This window comes from Diprion similis, chromosome 8, assembly GCF_021155765.1.
Source record: "Diprion similis isolate iyDipSimi1 chromosome 8, iyDipSimi1.1, whole genome shotgun sequence".
Lineage (NCBI taxonomy): Eukaryota > Metazoa > Arthropoda > Insecta > Hymenoptera > Diprionidae > Diprion > Diprion similis.
In genome coordinates, this window is record NC_060112.1 from 26036171 (window position 1) to 26054348 (window position 18178).

An 18178-nucleotide genomic window follows, 5' to 3' on the forward strand; every position below is an offset into this window, starting at 1 on the left:
AAATATCGCTACGCAAAATGCAAAATGCAAGTATAACAATATCTTTTGCTGGATATATGCAACTTCGCAACCGGATGCCGCGATGGTTATGTCACATGTCGGCAGGAATTGAGCGGTTAGATCGGTCGAAGGATTTCCTCCGAGGAGGACGATGAACGGAAAACCCAGGCTCGGTTCTTGAAATAAAGGAAACGAATGGTTTTTGCGTGTTTGTAATTATATAATGAGAGATGAAACTTGAAGTCTGCGGTGATCTGGTAATTATAAACCGCGACATTTCATAGTCTCGAGAAGAAAAATGGATCTCTGAAAATGTGGATGTAAAATCGAAGGAATAATTGTTGAAATCCCAGGTGACGCTTGCGATTAATTAACCCAAGGTTTTATTCGTGATTTGAATAATTATCGACGGTGAGAAAAAAAGAGAAATGCATAAAGTTGATCTAGTAGATTATACACGTTACATATATGGTTAAAATCGTTAATTTGTAATTTTAATTATCGCAGTTTTTTTTATCACATAATTTTTTTCTCTCTCTCTCTTTCTCCTCCTTTCTTTCTTTCTTGAACAGCAGTTTCTGCCCAACTCGGAATATCTTACGGAGAAATTCAAACCTTTTCCCCTCGTAGGAAGAATAAGAGGATATTAGAATAATGGATTTAATTATCTCCCTGCAAGTCGGTAATTATTCTCCTAATCGATTTAACCAAACCACAATTAAATCGGCACTCAAATTACTACCGATAGATGTTTCTACAGAGCTGAAAAGCAGCCTGCAAGGCTATGAGGAAATTTTCTAAACTTAATCTCACGCTCTCTCGGAGTACGGAATTGGCATTTCGGTATTTTCGGTCCCTTGTTCTAACGCAAAACTTCTCTGTCGAACATAAAACTTGTATCGAGTTGTCTACACGAGAGAAAAAATTACTTAGAATTTATCAGAATTTACTTAAAGCTACGGCATAAAGTTTTCTGGTATTTCAAGCCTCTTCGAAGGTCCGCAAAAATTGTAAATTTCAAATAGATTCGGATTTCTTTTTCTTTTTTTTTTTTTTTTACCTCTTGGGCGAGTCCTGTCTTGCTGCCTTCTTCCCTGTGAGTCTACGGAGGAAATGACGAGTAGCAGAAACAGAGCGATGTAGACGAAGCATCTGGATCCTCCCATTTCTCCCAATTCTTGGGAGCCTTTAGCCCTTTACGGTTGTTAAGTTTGACGGTTGGCTTTCCAAATCCACCACCTTCAAGCGTTCATTTGTTCACTTATGTTAATTACACTGCAGAATTATGTCGCCTTCGAATCGCGATATTTTTTCAAAATTTAAAAATTTTTATTTTACATTACTTTTTGCCAACTCGGAGAACGAGTGCAGTGCGACAAACTAGAACTGCAAGCGACTAATCCGCATGGCTTGTGCTAAACTTGAAACATTGGAAACAAACGGGGGCGTGAGAAACGGCTTGATAATTCGCTTCGGTTTGCAATGCGTGCGAGCGATATATGCGATGATCGAGAATTTGAAAATCGAGCTATCGAACGGCTATGCTACAAAAAAAAATTGAACACTTCGAAAAAAGCGGTGCAACTTTTTATACGGAGAATTATACGTGGTTGGTCGAACGACGAGAATTTTTGTTAAATTTCTATGCCATCGTTTTATATCGAATATTTATCAAATTGTTACATTTGTAAACTGAAAAGACATCTGGAATAATAGAAAAATAGTAGAAAGTAACGTTGTTAACGAAAGCCTGAACATCGAAGCTTCATTTTGAATTGATTTAGAATTTTTTAACACTTCGCGGAATCGTTCGACTTTGTTCTACGATGGTTAATTTTAACTAGAATAAAACTATTTTATACTTTTCTTAATAGTGAATTCAACATCAGAATTTTATTACGGTAATAATCAATGCCGGTGGAATGTTTTGAAACTGATTATTCAACGATGCTGAAATTTCTGAATATAGTTTTCTGAATAAAATAAGGAATCGTAGAGTAAAATCGAACTGAATTACCAAACTCTTAACGATTATAAAATGAATTTGAATAAAACGTCGGTATCTAAACTGCAGTTTTAGTATATTTTTACCGCGATCTTCGTAGCTTGAAAATAAAACAACTTGATAAAGAGTCGCGATTTGCGATCACCTTGTAATAAAGTAATAAAAAATTACCGATTTTCGTCCAACCAACCTCACCTCTTTCTCGAAAAAGACTTCAGACAAGCAACTGCAGCGTCTACCGCGGTCGAATGGATGCGAATAAATTGGGTGTTTTCTTCAGTTGCAAGAGCGAGAGAATGAAGAAGTTGAAAATTGGATCACGTAGCACCGGAACAAACACGGCACAAAGGAGCTACAGTCTCTATGGAGAATGTAGAGATAAGAAGAGCGCGTTTACGCAAAGTTCTCTCAAAAGGCTTCGGCGCCTTAAATCCACAATACAAAAATTCCGGCTGCGCTATGCGCGCCCAATTTGTGTAAAGCGTTGTGCGTACCTGAAGTACTACGTATGGTAGTTACCTACGAATGTAACGCGGAGCGCAGCAGCTGAATAATAAAAGCGTTGTTGTTACTCGAGGTCCGCTTCCCTACTGCGGTTCAACTCGCCGACCTGACGCCCACCCGAGATTTTGTCGTTCATTTCATTCCTTCGTTATCTTTTCTCTCTGTCTGAACGGGCGATGATTTGTTTGTCTTTTGTTTTTTTGTTGTTGTTTTTTTTTAACTTGTTTTTTTTCTATTTTTAATTTCGCTCTCAACGCCTCAACTCTGCAAAGAATTTTTCTCGCGCTCTTTTTTCTTGTCTATTTCTTTACCTATAAGTTCTATTTTTATCGGACGACGAAGAGAAGCTTACTGAAATCAAGCTAGCTATAGATATCGGTATTTTTTTTAACTTGAGGAATTTAGCTGGAACGTTAATCTTGGCTAGAGTTTTAAAAAGTCACGTCATCCCGCGCAAATCGTGAACTTGAACTTAGCTGGCGACATTAGCAATGAAAAACGGTAGTAATTACGAATCCAAACGTAAGCGAACCCTACGATAAAAATTTCACTATCAAGGAGAGGAGCAACGCCGAGCCGAATATTTCGCTCGTTCGTATTTCCCGCCTAAACGGGAGTTGGCACGGAGTTTGAACGCTGGCGCGCTTTCGATTCGAATTTCGAATTCCCCGCGTAATTCCATAAAATTCGACACGTAAGAATGACGATCAGAATTATCTGTGATAATGTTTTCACGCAGTTGAATAATGAGTGAGAAAACTATCGGAATATCAACACGATGTAAGATAAAATGAAAAAAATGAAAAAAAAAAAAATAAATAATAAGTCACTTGTCTTTGAATTACGAATAAGAAATATGAAATCGCAGTCACAAACCGAAGGATTTATCAACTCTGCCGATTGGAAAACCTACCGAAGTACAAGCTGCAGGGCCGAATCGGACGGATCGAGTCAAAGCTCGGGAGAACGACTGACTGACCGACTAACTCGAAGACTATCACAACGACGACTGACAGTCGCGAGCGTGGCAGGCAGCGTCGCTGACACGACTGAGGATAAGCTCGGTGTTAGAGAGAAAGCGACGATCGGAATTATCGCCGGACGCATCGCAACGCAACGCAACGCAACGCAACGCAACGCAACGCAACGCAACGCAACGCAACGTAGAGCAACGCAACGTAATGTAACCCCCCGTCGAAACCACCTGAAACCGACGTTTGGCTCGACTTGAGACGCGACATGGATTTTATCCTGACAAAGAATGCTGGGAAAGCTCTGATCGTGATCAGTAGAATTTTGTGCCGTGCAAGCTCGGTTAAAATCAATTTTGCAATAAGGGCGAAAGTTTATTTCGAGAGCTTAAAAAATTTTCAACGTAATTTAGTTTTGAGAAGAGAAAATTTGAATGAAAACCAGACGGTAGAATAATCATCGAAAAAAGTTTAACAAGAAACAAGAATTTTTACAAGTAAATGGTGGTTGTCTTTTGAAAACAACAAGTGAATGTTTTACATTGAACAAATAAAGTTTGATTTTTTTGAACCGACTGAGAGTATCAATTTTTTTTTTTTTTTTTTTTTTCTTTAGGGTGAATTTTTGGAGTTGTCAAGTTTGTTACAGATTATTCGTCAGAAATTATGGAATACTTTTCGGAGTCTGCGGTAAATGAGTAGATTTCACATATTTTTATGTATAAAAAAAAAAAAAATTCAATTTTAGGACTGTTTTAAAAGATTTCCGAAGAAAAATGATCAAAGTAGCAGTAATTTGTTTGATTTACAGTTACGATGGTGTGCATAATTGAAAAATAGTATTTCGGATGAGTATGAAATCCGAGAATTGCAATTTATTATAAAACAGAAAAGAGTTAGAAAATTCTTTCTTGTGAAGCTGAGATCAATTCACTGTCGCGATCATAACTCAAGAACCGATTGAGATATCAGAATAAAATATAGGTATGGAATTGAATCACGCTATCGGTGGTATTCGACTATGGTTGATACGTTGAATTTCGGTTGGTATTATTTTACTTCGATTTCAACGCTGCAGTTGTTTGAATTTTTCATTTTCAGTTTCCTGCACGTTCTTAAGCAATCTTTTCAAAATCTGATACAGTTCGAATTTTCCACGAATTAAAGTCGAATGCATCATTTAAAAACCAGCAAAATTCGAATTAACAAATCCCACGATTGCGTGGAAAAAAAGTGTGCCAAAAAAGTAAACAATCGCACATGGAAAAAAAAATAAATAAAACCCATTGCAAAAAATGAAATTTTGTCGGTCGAATTTCTGTAGCTCATCTACTTTCAACAATATCGTATTACATTTGGATAACACGTGAACTTCCGTAACAATACTTGTCACAGAAAACGTATTCGACTTAAAAAAAAAGCTCTAAAATAGTGAACCGAATCAAAAACTACTCTGTACAGAAAAATTTTAATATCTTCTACCGTTTACAATTTAATACCAACGAATACTCTCGATTCTCGTCTAATCGCAAGTCTGGAAACTCAAACAGGCACTCGCACAAGTAAAATCAAGCTCTTGAACCTCGAGGCAAAAAGCTAAGTCCGAACCGTGTGGCTTGACGCGTATAAGTTCCGTAAGCCAGTAGCGCGACTGACTTTGGCGCGCTGAGCTTTCGGCCGGTTTCGTAACGGCTTTGAAAGCCTCGTTCGAGCGACTAAAGCCCGTTCGAAATGATCGCCGAGGGTTGCGCGCGCTTCTACAGCTCGCTTTTTCACCCCCGTTGAATTTCCCGCGCTGCGCGTAGCTGATCCAGCAGCTCTTCGAAACTCGTTGAAGCTCGACGATGCGAGTTGTAGACGAATGACTCGCTAATTATTAACACCCGCAGGAGCGCCGAGGGACGGCTGATTAAGCCACCGCGATGCCAGGGGGGGGGGGGGGAGGGGGACACCTTCTTCCTCTTCTTCATCTTCTTCTTCTTCGCTTCTCGCTTTTTACTCCTCGCTGCAGCTCGGAACGAACAGAATAGATTACCGCCTAACTAAACAGGACAGAACTGCCATGAACAAGTGGAACGGGATATACATGCTCTATTCTTTGTCTATCTCGTGTAGAATTTCCGCCAGGATGATCATTCCAACTTCGGTTTTCCGTACAATGGAAACTAGGCCTCGGATCCATGAAACTCTGTCTAAGTTACCGCTAGCTAAGTAACCGCATGCAGCTACTGCCACAGTTTCCGTATTTCACCCGGCTGAGTGGCTTCATCGGTATCCTGAAATCCACGTCTTCGGAAGCGATTCGTATCGGATTGAAACTATGTCAAAATTTCAGTCGTATAACCCATCGGTGGTTTGAACTTGGGCTGAAAACTAGACTAGACGATGTGACGCTTTTTCACATCCTGTAGGTACGACAGAGAAAAGCTGTTAAGAGGGTGAGAAATTTACGAGAGAGCAAGAGAAGTCGGAAGAGCTCGAATGTTTATATTCAAGGCGAGATTCTCGGCCGCATTTTCATACTAATGGACTTCTTCAACTCGTTCGCTGAACTTCTTTCAGCTCTGGTTGTACCTACAAGGTTGAATACGCCTATCATCATAGTCTTTAATGGTAAAAATTATACTCTGCAACGTCGTAATATACACGAATAACAAATTTTTCTAATTACCCGGGCGAACAGCTTACCGGCGTAAAAACAGTTAGAAAATACTAATTTCTTAGTAGATTTTCCGCCGAAGTTATAGCTGCGTGTAACTTATTCTTCAACGTTAAGAAGCGCGCGTTACGAAAACTCTGATAAACACTTGCTGGGTGAAACGAGGTAGCAGCTGCTATTCGGGATTCAAAGTGCCAAAAAAAAAAAAAAAGAAGAAAAAAAAATTCCCATGAAACTTGAGGATGATAAAGAAGTTGCCCTTTGGAACCAAGTTTCGACTTGCAACTCGACTGACGATGAGAATCCCATCGCTGATTCCTAAGCCCGAAAAAAGGTTCGACAATCGATAAAAGCGTGCCGGACGTTGTCTCGATAATTGATTCACCGAATGAATTCGAAACCGAAACGGAGCTTGGAAGCTAGATTAAGCTGGTCATTTGGGAGGCGGTGAAAAGCGGCGTAATTTCGTGAGGTTTGCGATTGCTGGCCGCATCTGCTGGGCGCGAATGATAGAAACACGGAAAAAAAGAAGAAGGAATGAAAAAAATGGTAACGCAGAGCAAGAACGCAACCACGGAATTACTCATGGAGTCCAACAACGAGGCGCGGAATTGTTACCGCCCACCAATCCGTACCCCGCTGGTTTAATCCCGCGGTTACGACACTCGACGAGGTGAGCACCAAAAATCACGTTCTCAAACGTCGGTGAGTTTAGAGCTTGATGAAAACACCCAACACCTGCAGGGCGAGCCGCGCTCAATCGGTCTCAGCAATTTCGGTCTCCGCGCGTTTCTCATCCGTTTGTTTAATCGCCTGAAAGTGCTTCGATTTCCCAACATACTTCAATGATGAGAAAGACAAAAAACCAACAAACAAACAAACAAACCGCAATAGCACACGGTTGATTTACATTTGACTTAGAAAATGTAGTCAACTAATCGGAGGCTGATGAAAAGGGCGTATTTGTATACTTTGACGAATGTATGCTAGGTTGTCAATTGACAGTTAACAAGGTACACATTGACTGTGAATTGACTTGTCGTGATCAATATATAGTCAAGCGAAACTTTGACATTTCGAAAATTACCAAATTTGGTTTATTCTATTGAACGCATCTCTGTCACTTAGGCCAGTTCTATACGTTATCCAATTTTTTGTCTAAAAGTTGTCTTGATCTTGACAATTTTTAGGATATTCATTGACACAGGTTTGGCCCAGTTTCGACTTTTGGCATATACATTGACAGTCGTTACCTGCACATTTAAGTCACAGTTTTACCGAACACTTTCTGCCAACTCGTAAGTAAAATTTTGTGGACATCACGTTGGCTTTAATTAGTCAGACGCGATAGTCGGCATTTAGTTTTTGCTCCAAGTTGGACCGATGCGCCGATAATAAAGTCCAGCGTTATTATTGCGCGTCATAGCGTGCGAAAAATGCGCCAATCGATGATCGATAACGTCGACGAATCGCACGTGAAACTAAACGCGAGCGAGCTTTGATAGAATAAAAATTACAGATGTAGGTTGTGTGCAGGGAAAGGGTTGACCGTCAGGAGCTTCGTGAAAAGCTGTAGGTATGCGTGTCTGTGTGTGTGTGTGATATATATATATTCCAGGGGATAATAGGGTAAATAAAACGAAGCTAAAGTAGCACGAGAACAATGCCAATTATTTCTACAACAACTGAAACGACCCGAGTGTAAAATCGATTTCGGAATACGATCTTTGCCGGAAGATTATTGCTTTACGGTTCAACAATATACAGACAGAAAATTATAGCCCAAATTTTCTTATACGATCCCTCGTGTAATCTTGGTGAAATAACTCAACCAACTGACGTTGCCAGTCCAAATACAATTTTTCAAATCATGTTTTGATAGGAGTAAATCACGCCAGATTAAACCAAACAAATTAATCGTCTTAAGTAGTCAAGTAAGGTATCGTGTGACCTGAGAGAAGTTTCATCTTTTTACACTAAATACCATGAAATTAATTGAAGTAAAATGAATATCGCTTTGAAGTTGATACTTCGAATACATCATGATGGAATTGCAGTGAAATATTTGACGCGTAGCTATTTATTAATTGTGATTACAGTGGTCATTGCTGAATTTTGTGTTCATCGTAACTTCAGTTACTAGGTTTAGTTAACTTATAAGTGTCTTTGGTCTTCATCGAATCATCTAAACACTCACAGTAATACTGTAAATAAGCCTCTAAGCCCAATATACAATATTTTTATTTACACTAATCATAATCTAGTCGACAAATTATCATTTCGCATCGAGAATCACATCATTTTTTACCGATGGTAATACAACTGTAAAAAATTTGTCTCCCAAGTATAAGCTTGCAGTAAACATGACATAAAGAAGCCGTCCAACCCGAGTCGAAAAAGTTTAGCAGTAGGCCTGCAGATATTAGGGTGGGTCAGGAAAAGATGAGGGCTGAAAAAAAAAAAAGAAACGATCGAGGGTACGCGAACAGTGCGGGGCAAGGATCGCAGTGATAAATAACCTTTCTCGAACGGTTTTCTCCCCTTCCTCCCTGCGAACGATGCTCTGTGCTTGTTCAGTTGGGCTTGGAGGAAGGGAGGAGGATTTACCCTGAGTAATGTCCCAGGTCGTAGAAAGTGACGTTTGTCGTGGTGGTGCCTAGCGTGCGGCGAAATGCCAACCCCCCCCCCCCCCCCCCAAAGCCTCATAATTGTCCTCATCCTAAGCCGGTGGGTTATGCCTCTAATTCTGGCGAAAGATCGTCCATCGGGGAATGAAGAGGGGGAAGGGGGGGAGGAGGAGAAGGGTAAATACTTGAATATTGATTAAGCATGCAGGTTGGAACGACGATCGGAAGAACACCAGCAACGAGCGTGTCCGCCGGTATTTATAGGCCTTGTGAATTCTACTACCACGCGTATATACAAAGATATGATGTATATAACACCGAGAAAAGAACAAGGAGGTGAACAGGCGTCCTTATCCTCGAAACCGAGACGTGAAATGAGTCTACAGGCAATCGTATAATTTGATTTATATCTACAATGAGCCTTCCGTCGTTATCTTTGGGTCGATCGCCGGTCGCTGACACACTTGGAAAAATTTTTAGTATTTGATATACTTGATTGTAAAGTAGAGGTTCTACTTTTTCGCTGTAGCATATGTTTTGTTCCAATTCCAAATTTGTTTTTTTCACTTCACTGGGATTTCATTCGTAACTGCTATCGTCAGACGTTTAGATTTTCGAAATTGTATATGTGTAACGATATTTAACTGATGATATAAATTGAAAATAAATCTGTATCGGTGAATCTAAAAGAAAATATCTCGTGCTGATTTTTTTTTTCTTTGGCATTGATTTCGGAATCCAGGATCTGGAATCCGCAAGGCCTTCGAAAAGCTGTGGGAGAACACGTGGAACCGGATGGTCGATTCCAGGCTGTTGACTAGCCGATGATCCTCCAGCCCACCCGAACCGAAAAGAGCGTAGTCTGCTCTTGAATATTCACGAGAACGCCCTCGTTGCATAGTTTTGCATGACCTTTTTTCTCTTCGCGCACATATTAGAGAACGTTGGTGATCAAGGCGTCGCTCTGATCGTAAATGATTTCGGAACTCCAGCAGCAATGACGATATTCTTCGCGCCGCGAAAACGCACGTGTCTAACTGAAAAGCTAAGGAAAAGAAGTCTAAGGCTTGTCGACAGATGCCGGAGAATCGGGTTAACGAATAAAATCAGGTCTCAGGATATCAAGTTCTGTGTGGCTTCTGTGAGACGAAGTTCGTAAAGACGCGCAGATTGTGTTGCATTATCTCAAAGACAATCCCTGAGCTTTACTGATGCGTTTACCGCTGAATAAGCTTAGAAGATTTTTCTCTACGAATAGATCGAGAAAATTTAAGCTTACCGAATAGCAGCACTTGAATTACTGAGTCTTATACGTCTGCGCGGATCTATTCAATAATTGGAAACGAGGAATTGGAAGGAATCGAACGGCGTGAACGACTCGATTTTTGCTAGTTTGTAAAATTATTCTTCAGATTATTTTCGCCACCCAATTTCAGCCTCGAACCGTATCGGGGTCCACGCTTGCAAATGGCGATAATGCAGGAAACTGCCGAGAACCAGGGACGGTAAGTTAGTCCTCGCATCATACCGACCGTCAAATGTTTTGCTGAACCGCCGATAAGTCAGGCGGATGCGTGGCTCGGCGCCACATCGGTTGGTAACTGTACCGACATGACGGTCGGTGACTGTTTCGCAAGAAACAAAACCGAATCGCGGATCGAGTTCCGCGGACAATCGAAAAACGAGGGGAATTAGCGAATGGTATCTTAATTGCCATGGAAAATTGAGAAGGACTTACGTGGTGGCTCAGGACAGTCGTTCTCGTCGCTGCCGTCCTCGCAGTCTGTGTTGAAATCACACCGTTGAGATCTGCTGATGCACCTCGAAACGTCGCAAACGAACTCGTCGATGCCGCAGTCTGGGAATAATCATGCGAAATTTAAAGAGAGCCATTCGTTAATTAGTTATGTTAAAATCCCTGAATCCTTTCTCTAGATTTCGCCGATACTTAATTTTATTTACTTCGAAATATTAACACACAGCTTTTAATCCAATGAATACTATACGGTATGTCAAATCGTTAGTCACTACTGTCAGTGTGTTTTACAAATGCTGAGCAATGTTTGAGGATTACTTGTTAAAAAGCCAGTTATAACGTTAAAATAGAATTTTAATACTCAAACGTGATATTTGAACAGTTTAAGTCCACCTCAAATTCGTTCGTGAAATGACTGTATAATGACAAGTTAATGTTTCCCCAATTTTTATCCACTTAGGATATACTTCCGCAGTTTGAAATATTTACCTGGCTTAAGTCAACTTCTCTTTGATCTCATGGTTATTCTAGAAATCTGAGCAAGTATCCTCATATTGGAACAAACCTGCAGCCACAAGGACTTGGAGTTTCACCGTAAGCATAGAGTAAACAGCAAGCCGAGATAAAACTTTCAAGCATTTTCGGTAACAGCGGGTGACGATTGGTCACCGCTGAGAAGACGAGATAAGACGTAAAGAATTCGACGGAAGACACGTGCAGAAAAGAAAAGAAAGAAAGAAAGAAAGAAAGGAAGAAAGAAAGAAAAATATAGAGAAAAAAAATAATCGAGATTTGACCACGAGCCCTGAAAGCGGCTGCGTGGTTTCGATGGATTTCGCCATTCTTGTCGCGGTCGACGCAGCTTCCAAAATTCACTTGTCGTTTTACCTCGCGACGTTCTCCGTACCTTCGTTCGGACAATTCTCTTCGTCACTGGAGTCATCGCAGTCCTGATTGCCATCGCATTTCTGTGATCCTGCGATGCATTTTCGGCCATCTTTGCAACGGAACGAGTCGTCACCTCGGCATGGAACCCCTCCCGGGACAGGCGAAGGCTGTGGTGTTCGCGTCTCGTCTTCCCCATCTTCTTCTGGGACTCCCACAGGTACTGGGGTCGTTGGGTCTTCGTCTACCGCGACACCTGGTTTCAGTGGAGGCTCAATCCGAGGGTCGAACAATTCTACGTCATTACCATCCTCTACGTCTGGCTCGATTGTTGAGGTCAACAGCGTTTGGCTTTCACTCCCGATCCCGACGACTGGTTCGCTCTTTATGACCGTCCATGCGTCGTTCCGATCTTCTTCTGCTGAGGTTGGTGGGGTTGGGGATGAATTTTTGGGTTGATGAAATTCGGTTGCTTCATATTCTTGATATGGATCCTCGGGCAATAGATTTCCGCCACTTGGTGGCGGAAATTGAATCGAAGTTGGGTCTGTTGGTAGATTTAGAATTGCCCGTCCCGGTTTTTGGTTCAAATTAGTTGTCGGGGTCGAAGAACGGACCATGGATGGATGTGTCGAGGTGAAAGTAGAGACACAGAGAAAGAGAAAGAAAAATAGACAGTGAAAATGATACACAAGGAACAGAGAATTTATAGTCTGGAGTATACGTTTATACGTGAAATTTACCGCATGCTTGAGGAATGAAGTCTGACTTGGTGTTCATTAAAATTTATCGGATTAAGGTGAGAAAAAAACTACCATGGATTGCGATGAATAGTTTTTCATTCCGATTCTTAGCCCATGAGTGATTCCTAATCATTCATAATAGAAGTGAGGTATCTTTTTCGTTCAATTGTTGAGTGAAGTAAGTTTATCTATATTTACCATTACAAGCGCACGAGAAGTGCTTAAATTCAATATTATAATTTGCCATTCAGTAGTCAAAGAAAAGGAAACGAAACTTTAAGGTTCTTTTTTGACGAATCAACTTTTTCACACCCCCATTCACCTTGAAAACACCTGAGAACAACAGAGTTTCAACTAGATTCCCAAGCAGGGGTAATTTTCAAACGTTTTTTCTGCAAAAGGTTGAAAGATCCTTGGTTACAGTTAACACACAAAGGATTGCAAGAATAAGATGCATGCAGAGTGGATTAATTTGAGAGCAGAAAAGTTCGACAGTGAAAGACAAGCCGATGTTTCGTATTGGTTTTGTGCTAGTTGGATTAGTCGATTTTAATTTTTCCCTGGTTCTATTTGCGTTATTGCCTCATGAAGTTCTTCGTACCTCTCGGAGGACAGCCTTCTTCGTCGCTGTTGTCCTCGCAATCTCGTTGCCCGTCGCATCGCTGTGCGCCGGCAAGGCATCCTTTGCCATCTCTACAGCGGAAGGTATCGTCGCCTCGGCACACAACATCAGGGTATCTCGGAGGTGACGGAGTTAGCTGGCTAGCCAGATTGATCCGAGGCTGATCTTCGTCCTCATCGGGTAGGACTTGGTCCGTATCTGAAGTGGACCCTGGCCCACTCACTTCATTATCAGTTTCTACCTGATCATCTGTGCCGGTTCCTGCCACCGGTTTTGGAGCCAAAACCTCGGGAGAAGACGGGATCGAAGGGATGTTCGTGGCTACGATTGTTGTTGCAGTTGGTAGTTCAATGCGTCGAGGTGGAAAGATTGAGAGACAATGCAGAAGAAAGAGGGGTCGGGAGAAAAGGTGAAGAATTTGAAGTGGACGGAAGGATAGTTGTGGAAAAAAACAAAGAAATTAATAATTATACACGCATGTACAATGTTCTAGAAAGGTTGTGGGTGGAATAAAAATATTAATTCAAAGTAAAAAGTGACAAAAATATCGCTGCTTTTTTGTGCATACACATCAAGTCGTCATGCGTGCAGTATGATTGAAGAATGATCATATTGAAATATAATTCTATTGGAAAAATGTGAATACGACTAAATGACAATACCATTAAAAATAAATCTGAAGGGTCTCTTACTTGCAGGGGTTGTTGGGGGTTCAGGAACGTCACAATTCTCCTCGTCAGATCTGTCTTTGCAGTCTACGACACCGTTGCACCGCGAGTTGATAGGTATGCATTCGCCCGACATTCTGCACTGTATTTCCACCTCATAGTCGCATTGCAATATCCTATCGTCTGAGGGAAGATGATGCGGCGGAGAGGGATAGATGCAAAAATCGAACGAAAAATGTAAGTGCAAAATCGGGGAATAAAGTAAACGGGTACTTAACTTTATGCAAATTGGACTAGGTGTGAATCTACTACCAATTATATGCGCTATTGCACTAGGCTACGGATAACGACGTCAGTGCGAAGTACGTCATGCGTGATTCTTACCAGATTTCTCCGACGTAAGCCTTCGAGACTGTTTGCTTTGTACACTCCCAAATGAAAACACGCCAAGGGCACAGTGGCACTGTGTAAGACGTCACAGGTACTGTATACTCACTTTGCATGATTCTGAAGCTGAAATCCTCTGGCTGAAGAATTATGTCGGTGAGAGAATGGAGCTTGACCCGTTCTTCGAAGATCGCGCGGACTTGTTCTGCGTTCGAGTCGTTCGACACGACGTCGAGGGTGACCTGCGTCGTGAAGGGGTTTGAAGTTTTCCTGAAATATGAATCATGAGATAAAACTTCTGGTCCATCAACCTGTTGGCTAACGTTAAACCGCAAGTCGAGGTGACTGCAGAAAGAGATACCGGCGAAGATACTCACTCGAATTTGACGACATTGGACCTGATGTCGTAATTGGGAAGGGACCGTTTGTACAACTGAGTAACTTCGTTATTCACCTTTTCGCTGAGTTTCTTGAATTCGGGTGTTTGTCGATTTGCAAGATTAGTTTCGAAAGGTTCTTCGATTCTAACGATAATTCGGTAGTAAGCTGTAAGAGACAAACTTGAAGTTACTTGGATTGTCCTCGAAGCAACGAGACGCTTGGGAAGTCATGTAGTGATGACACCGGAAAGTTGGACAGTCGAAGCTGTTTATGTGAGTGATTTTTGCTGTACTCACATGTGGTGCCAATCGGTTCCGATCCTGTTACTGGAACAGGCTCTGATGATCCAAGTTGGGAAATATCGTTGTTGTTGATAGGGTAGTTGAAGACGTCGTCACCGCTTCCGGATTCTCCATAGTCCTCATCATCGTCCACCTCGCTTTCCTGATACTAAAAAAGCGAGAGAAACAATCATGACCCATTCCTTGCGCACTTGAATCTGTGATTCAATTAGAATGGAGTATTTTTCTTACTTCAGTGTCGACTTCGTTGTTTTGTCGAGGCTTTCGTAGTGATCGCTTGAATCGCGACGTCCTTTCAACCTCCTTAACCAGCGAATTCACTTCTGGGGAATGAAAGAAATTCATAAATTCATTATTATCGTTGGGTAGTGATTGGTTGATACTAATTGTCCTTTGAAAGAGATTCCGAACGAATTCCACGACTGACACCGGTAATTCGGAAAGTGATTTTCATTTTGTTACCAAACTGAATGATGAGAAAATAATAGGAGCAAATGACCCAGATCAATTAGAGGTCATTTGAGGTGATATGAGGGAGTAATTATTGGACTGTACGATTCCATGTAATCTTTTTCCGAATCGTGAAGCTGTTTTCTGGTAGAGTCGCGTCAAAGTCAAGTTAAAAAATTATGCTGTCTACTAAAGTAATCCCAAAATACTCTACCATGGCCCTCCTTTTCCTTTTCAACCGGTTCTTCTTGAGCGCCGCCGAAGAAGTCAACCACGCTTCTTCGTAATCTCTGTACCATGGAAAGCTGGTTCTGTTTTTGGATCATAGGAGTTTCAACATAATCGGTAGCATCGAAGACCAGATCCTCATCCTGCAATCAGAGCAAAAAAAAGATCGATTAGAAGAAAAGTCGACATTGTTGTGTATTCGTCGAAGTTTTGCCTGCTTTTGCTCGGGGCAAAGGTGAAGAGTGTTCCATAAGACCAATTTGAAGAGGGATGAATAATAAAAGTGATTTGGACCTGTTCACTCGGCACTGGTCGCTGTTCCTCGGTGCCATCGAGGTCTATTGGCTATTCGCCGAGTATCACCGAGTGCTCGCACGCTTTGCTCGTAAACTACCAATTCCTACCTAAATACACGATATAAATTCAGGATCAGAATCGAGAGTCCTTTCTCGCGGCGCACCCTTCGCCCCCCTGCGCCCGTCACCCCATACTTCACGCCTAATGCACCAAGATACAAACCACACGTGGTTTCTGAAACTGCCTCGAAGATACCGAGCATGTAAACTGACCATCCCGAGGTCAGTGACGCGACTCCCAGGTGCTTCGAGCCAGACAAAAGGTCCTTAACCCTGTCAAGGATCAAGTGACCGGGGTCAAATGTTCAGGGGATTTCGGAACGTGTATCGCCCGTGTCGAACTCGAGGACAAATATAGTTTTATCTATAATTTTCAATTCGTTAAATCCACACTCGTTGGGCTTTATGACTTAGATACTCGAGAGGATGATAAGGATGTGAAACCGGACTGTCTGAGAATTGAGAACCTTCAAAAAGGCACTTGAAACACTCGTGAAATGAAATTCTCAAGTAATTTAAGCCACTTACGAAATGCTTTGACGCTCAGTTTGATGCCTGTGATTATATTTACACAGTTAAATAGGTTGCTTTGGGTCAGTTAAACGTACAACAGTTATACTATTCGCACATCGCTATATGAGTTCATTCATTCTCAGGCGTTGTTGTAACTGGCCACTTCAGTTAGCACGTGACAATCGCGATCTGAACTACCTACAGAGCAAAAGGCGTTTACAAAGTGGTGTGGAACAATATTACACGACCAATATTTGTCGAACAAGTACGAAGAATATATAAGGCGTCCCGTCAAAAGTCCCTCAAAGTAGCTAACCAGTTGTCAAACAAGGATTGTTAGGCACGTTAAAAGCAGCTCTGAACTCCGTCGGCGTGTTCTAAGCAAGTAGGCACGTGGTTTAGTTGCAAACATATATATAAACTAGCCCGCAAATGGATCGTCCTAATTTGCATGGACATAACACGTGGCTCGAAGTTATACCGAATGAAGATCAAGTCGGAGAGAAGGTCGACTTTGCCGAGACGCGTTTCTTTACAGTTAAAGCATGATAAACGAGCAAAGCTAAAAGCGGTTTGGCCGATGCTGAATGCGAAATCCACCCAGCGAACATTTCACTCGCATTTCTAGTTTCCATTTCGTCTTCGTTCTTATATAGGAGAGCCTTTACCGTCAGTTCCGAGTCAAAATCGAGATATCCGGATGGAGGTGGCGTCGTCGAAATACAAGCACGTAGTTGTCCGAAAAAGATCGTAGACCGGACTTAGTGCGAAAATCCTTTGCAAAACTCTTCCGGAATAACCAAGTTTCGTCGACGTCGTCGTCGGGGAGTCAAGAGTCGAGACAATATACCTACTAGGTGTAATGCCGTCGCGGGGGTGGAAACGGGAAAATGGGGGCGGATATGCTTTCCTTGGAAGGCGACCGCGGAGGTGGGAAGAAATAAAGAGGGAGACACAGCAAGGGCATTCACCAACAAGCCAAATCGTGCCCGGCCTCGATGATAACGAAACCGTATCTACTCGCCTATCGCGTATATAAATATATATAACAAACGGATGAAGTGCTGCCCGTGTTTCATAGTCGACGCCTTGTGATATCACCTCGGGACCGGAAGTCGTTGAGCAAGCGCAGCGTTTGAAAATGATCAGGAATGCGGAAGTAGTTTTAGCCAACGGTAGATTGTCCCAAACTGACTGGTCACAATCTGGTTTCCTTAAATTTGGGATTCAATCGATGAAAATTTACCCCAATTTTGAGATACAAGATATTGAAGTAAGGTGAGTGTAACAGTTATTGATCCTGTTCCAATTATTGATCTTTTTTTATTGTATCTGCTTGATCCTTAGTTCAAAAATTACTAAAAAATTAATTTGAAGTGTCTAATCCTCTCGCGATTGGTTTTAGTTATCGATAAATTCACAATTTGTGTCATCAAGTCATAATTTTAGAAAATAAAAGGGTTGATAATTGGGTTACCTTAAATATTTCAGTGTCGATGAGCAAAGCTCTCAGTCAAAAAATCTCAGTCTTAGCGGAACTTTATTCCACGAAAATTATCGTCAAGTTTTTTTGTTTTTTTTTTTGTTTTTTTACGAGATGAAACTGGGCTTTAATACAGCATAGCGGAAGGAAATGCAAAATCATGGTTTTAACCGGAGATGAAAATATATGTAAATGAATACTTGCGAACGCGAAAAGCTTGTTGGCAGACCAAAGCCTTGTACAACACATTAGACGCTCGGGGTATTTATTCTTGGATTTAACGTACTCTATAAAACTGAACCTTCAATGAATGATAAAAGTGTTGGAGAATTTCTTTGCAAATAAACAGCATGCCGTGAAAATCGTGTATCATTCACACGTAATTATCAAAATCCACGCGTTTCTACCCGATATAATACTGAGTACACAAAAATATGTAAAGTGTTCATAAATGATTTGGCACTCGCGGATAAGCTGCTCGATACCAGTTGGCAATCGCGTTCGCATTTTTGCATAAATTTCTAACGAAATGGAATTTTAAACGGCGAAATATGGAATGATAATTAATAAATATAAGGAAATTTTAACTCGTAAAACATCAAACGCACCTGATATCTGGATCGAGTAGAAACGTCAGC

At 41.4% G+C, this 18178-nt stretch overlaps 1 protein-coding gene across 1 annotated transcript in view; it reads right to left on the reverse strand.

The window, feature by feature from the left end:
• The window catches only part of LOC124409144 (basement membrane-specific heparan sulfate proteoglycan core protein), a 79019-nt gene extending 62845 nt beyond the window's left edge, over positions 1–16174 (reverse strand). Inside the window, exons 1-14 of the mRNA XM_046886562.1 lie at positions 16164–16174; positions 16073–16131; positions 15936–16011; positions 15649–15817; positions 15483–15533; positions 15175–15331; positions 14742–14833; positions 14505–14658; positions 14205–14373; positions 13938–14097; positions 13465–13630; positions 12752–13093; positions 11430–11954; positions 10505–10624 (exon numbers count right to left, since the gene is read on the reverse strand). Coding sequence (XP_046742518.1) covers positions 10505–10624; positions 11430–11954; positions 12752–13093; positions 13465–13630; positions 13938–14097; positions 14205–14373; positions 14505–14658; positions 14742–14833; positions 15175–15331; positions 15483–15533; positions 15649–15817; positions 15936–16011; positions 16073–16131; positions 16164–16174 — 2251 coding nt within the window. The remainder of the gene's footprint in view (positions 1–10504; positions 10625–11429; positions 11955–12751; positions 13094–13464; positions 13631–13937; positions 14098–14204; positions 14374–14504; positions 14659–14741; positions 14834–15174; positions 15332–15482; positions 15534–15648; positions 15818–15935; positions 16012–16072; positions 16132–16163) is intronic.
• Between the last annotated feature and the right edge of the window lie 2004 nt (positions 16175–18178).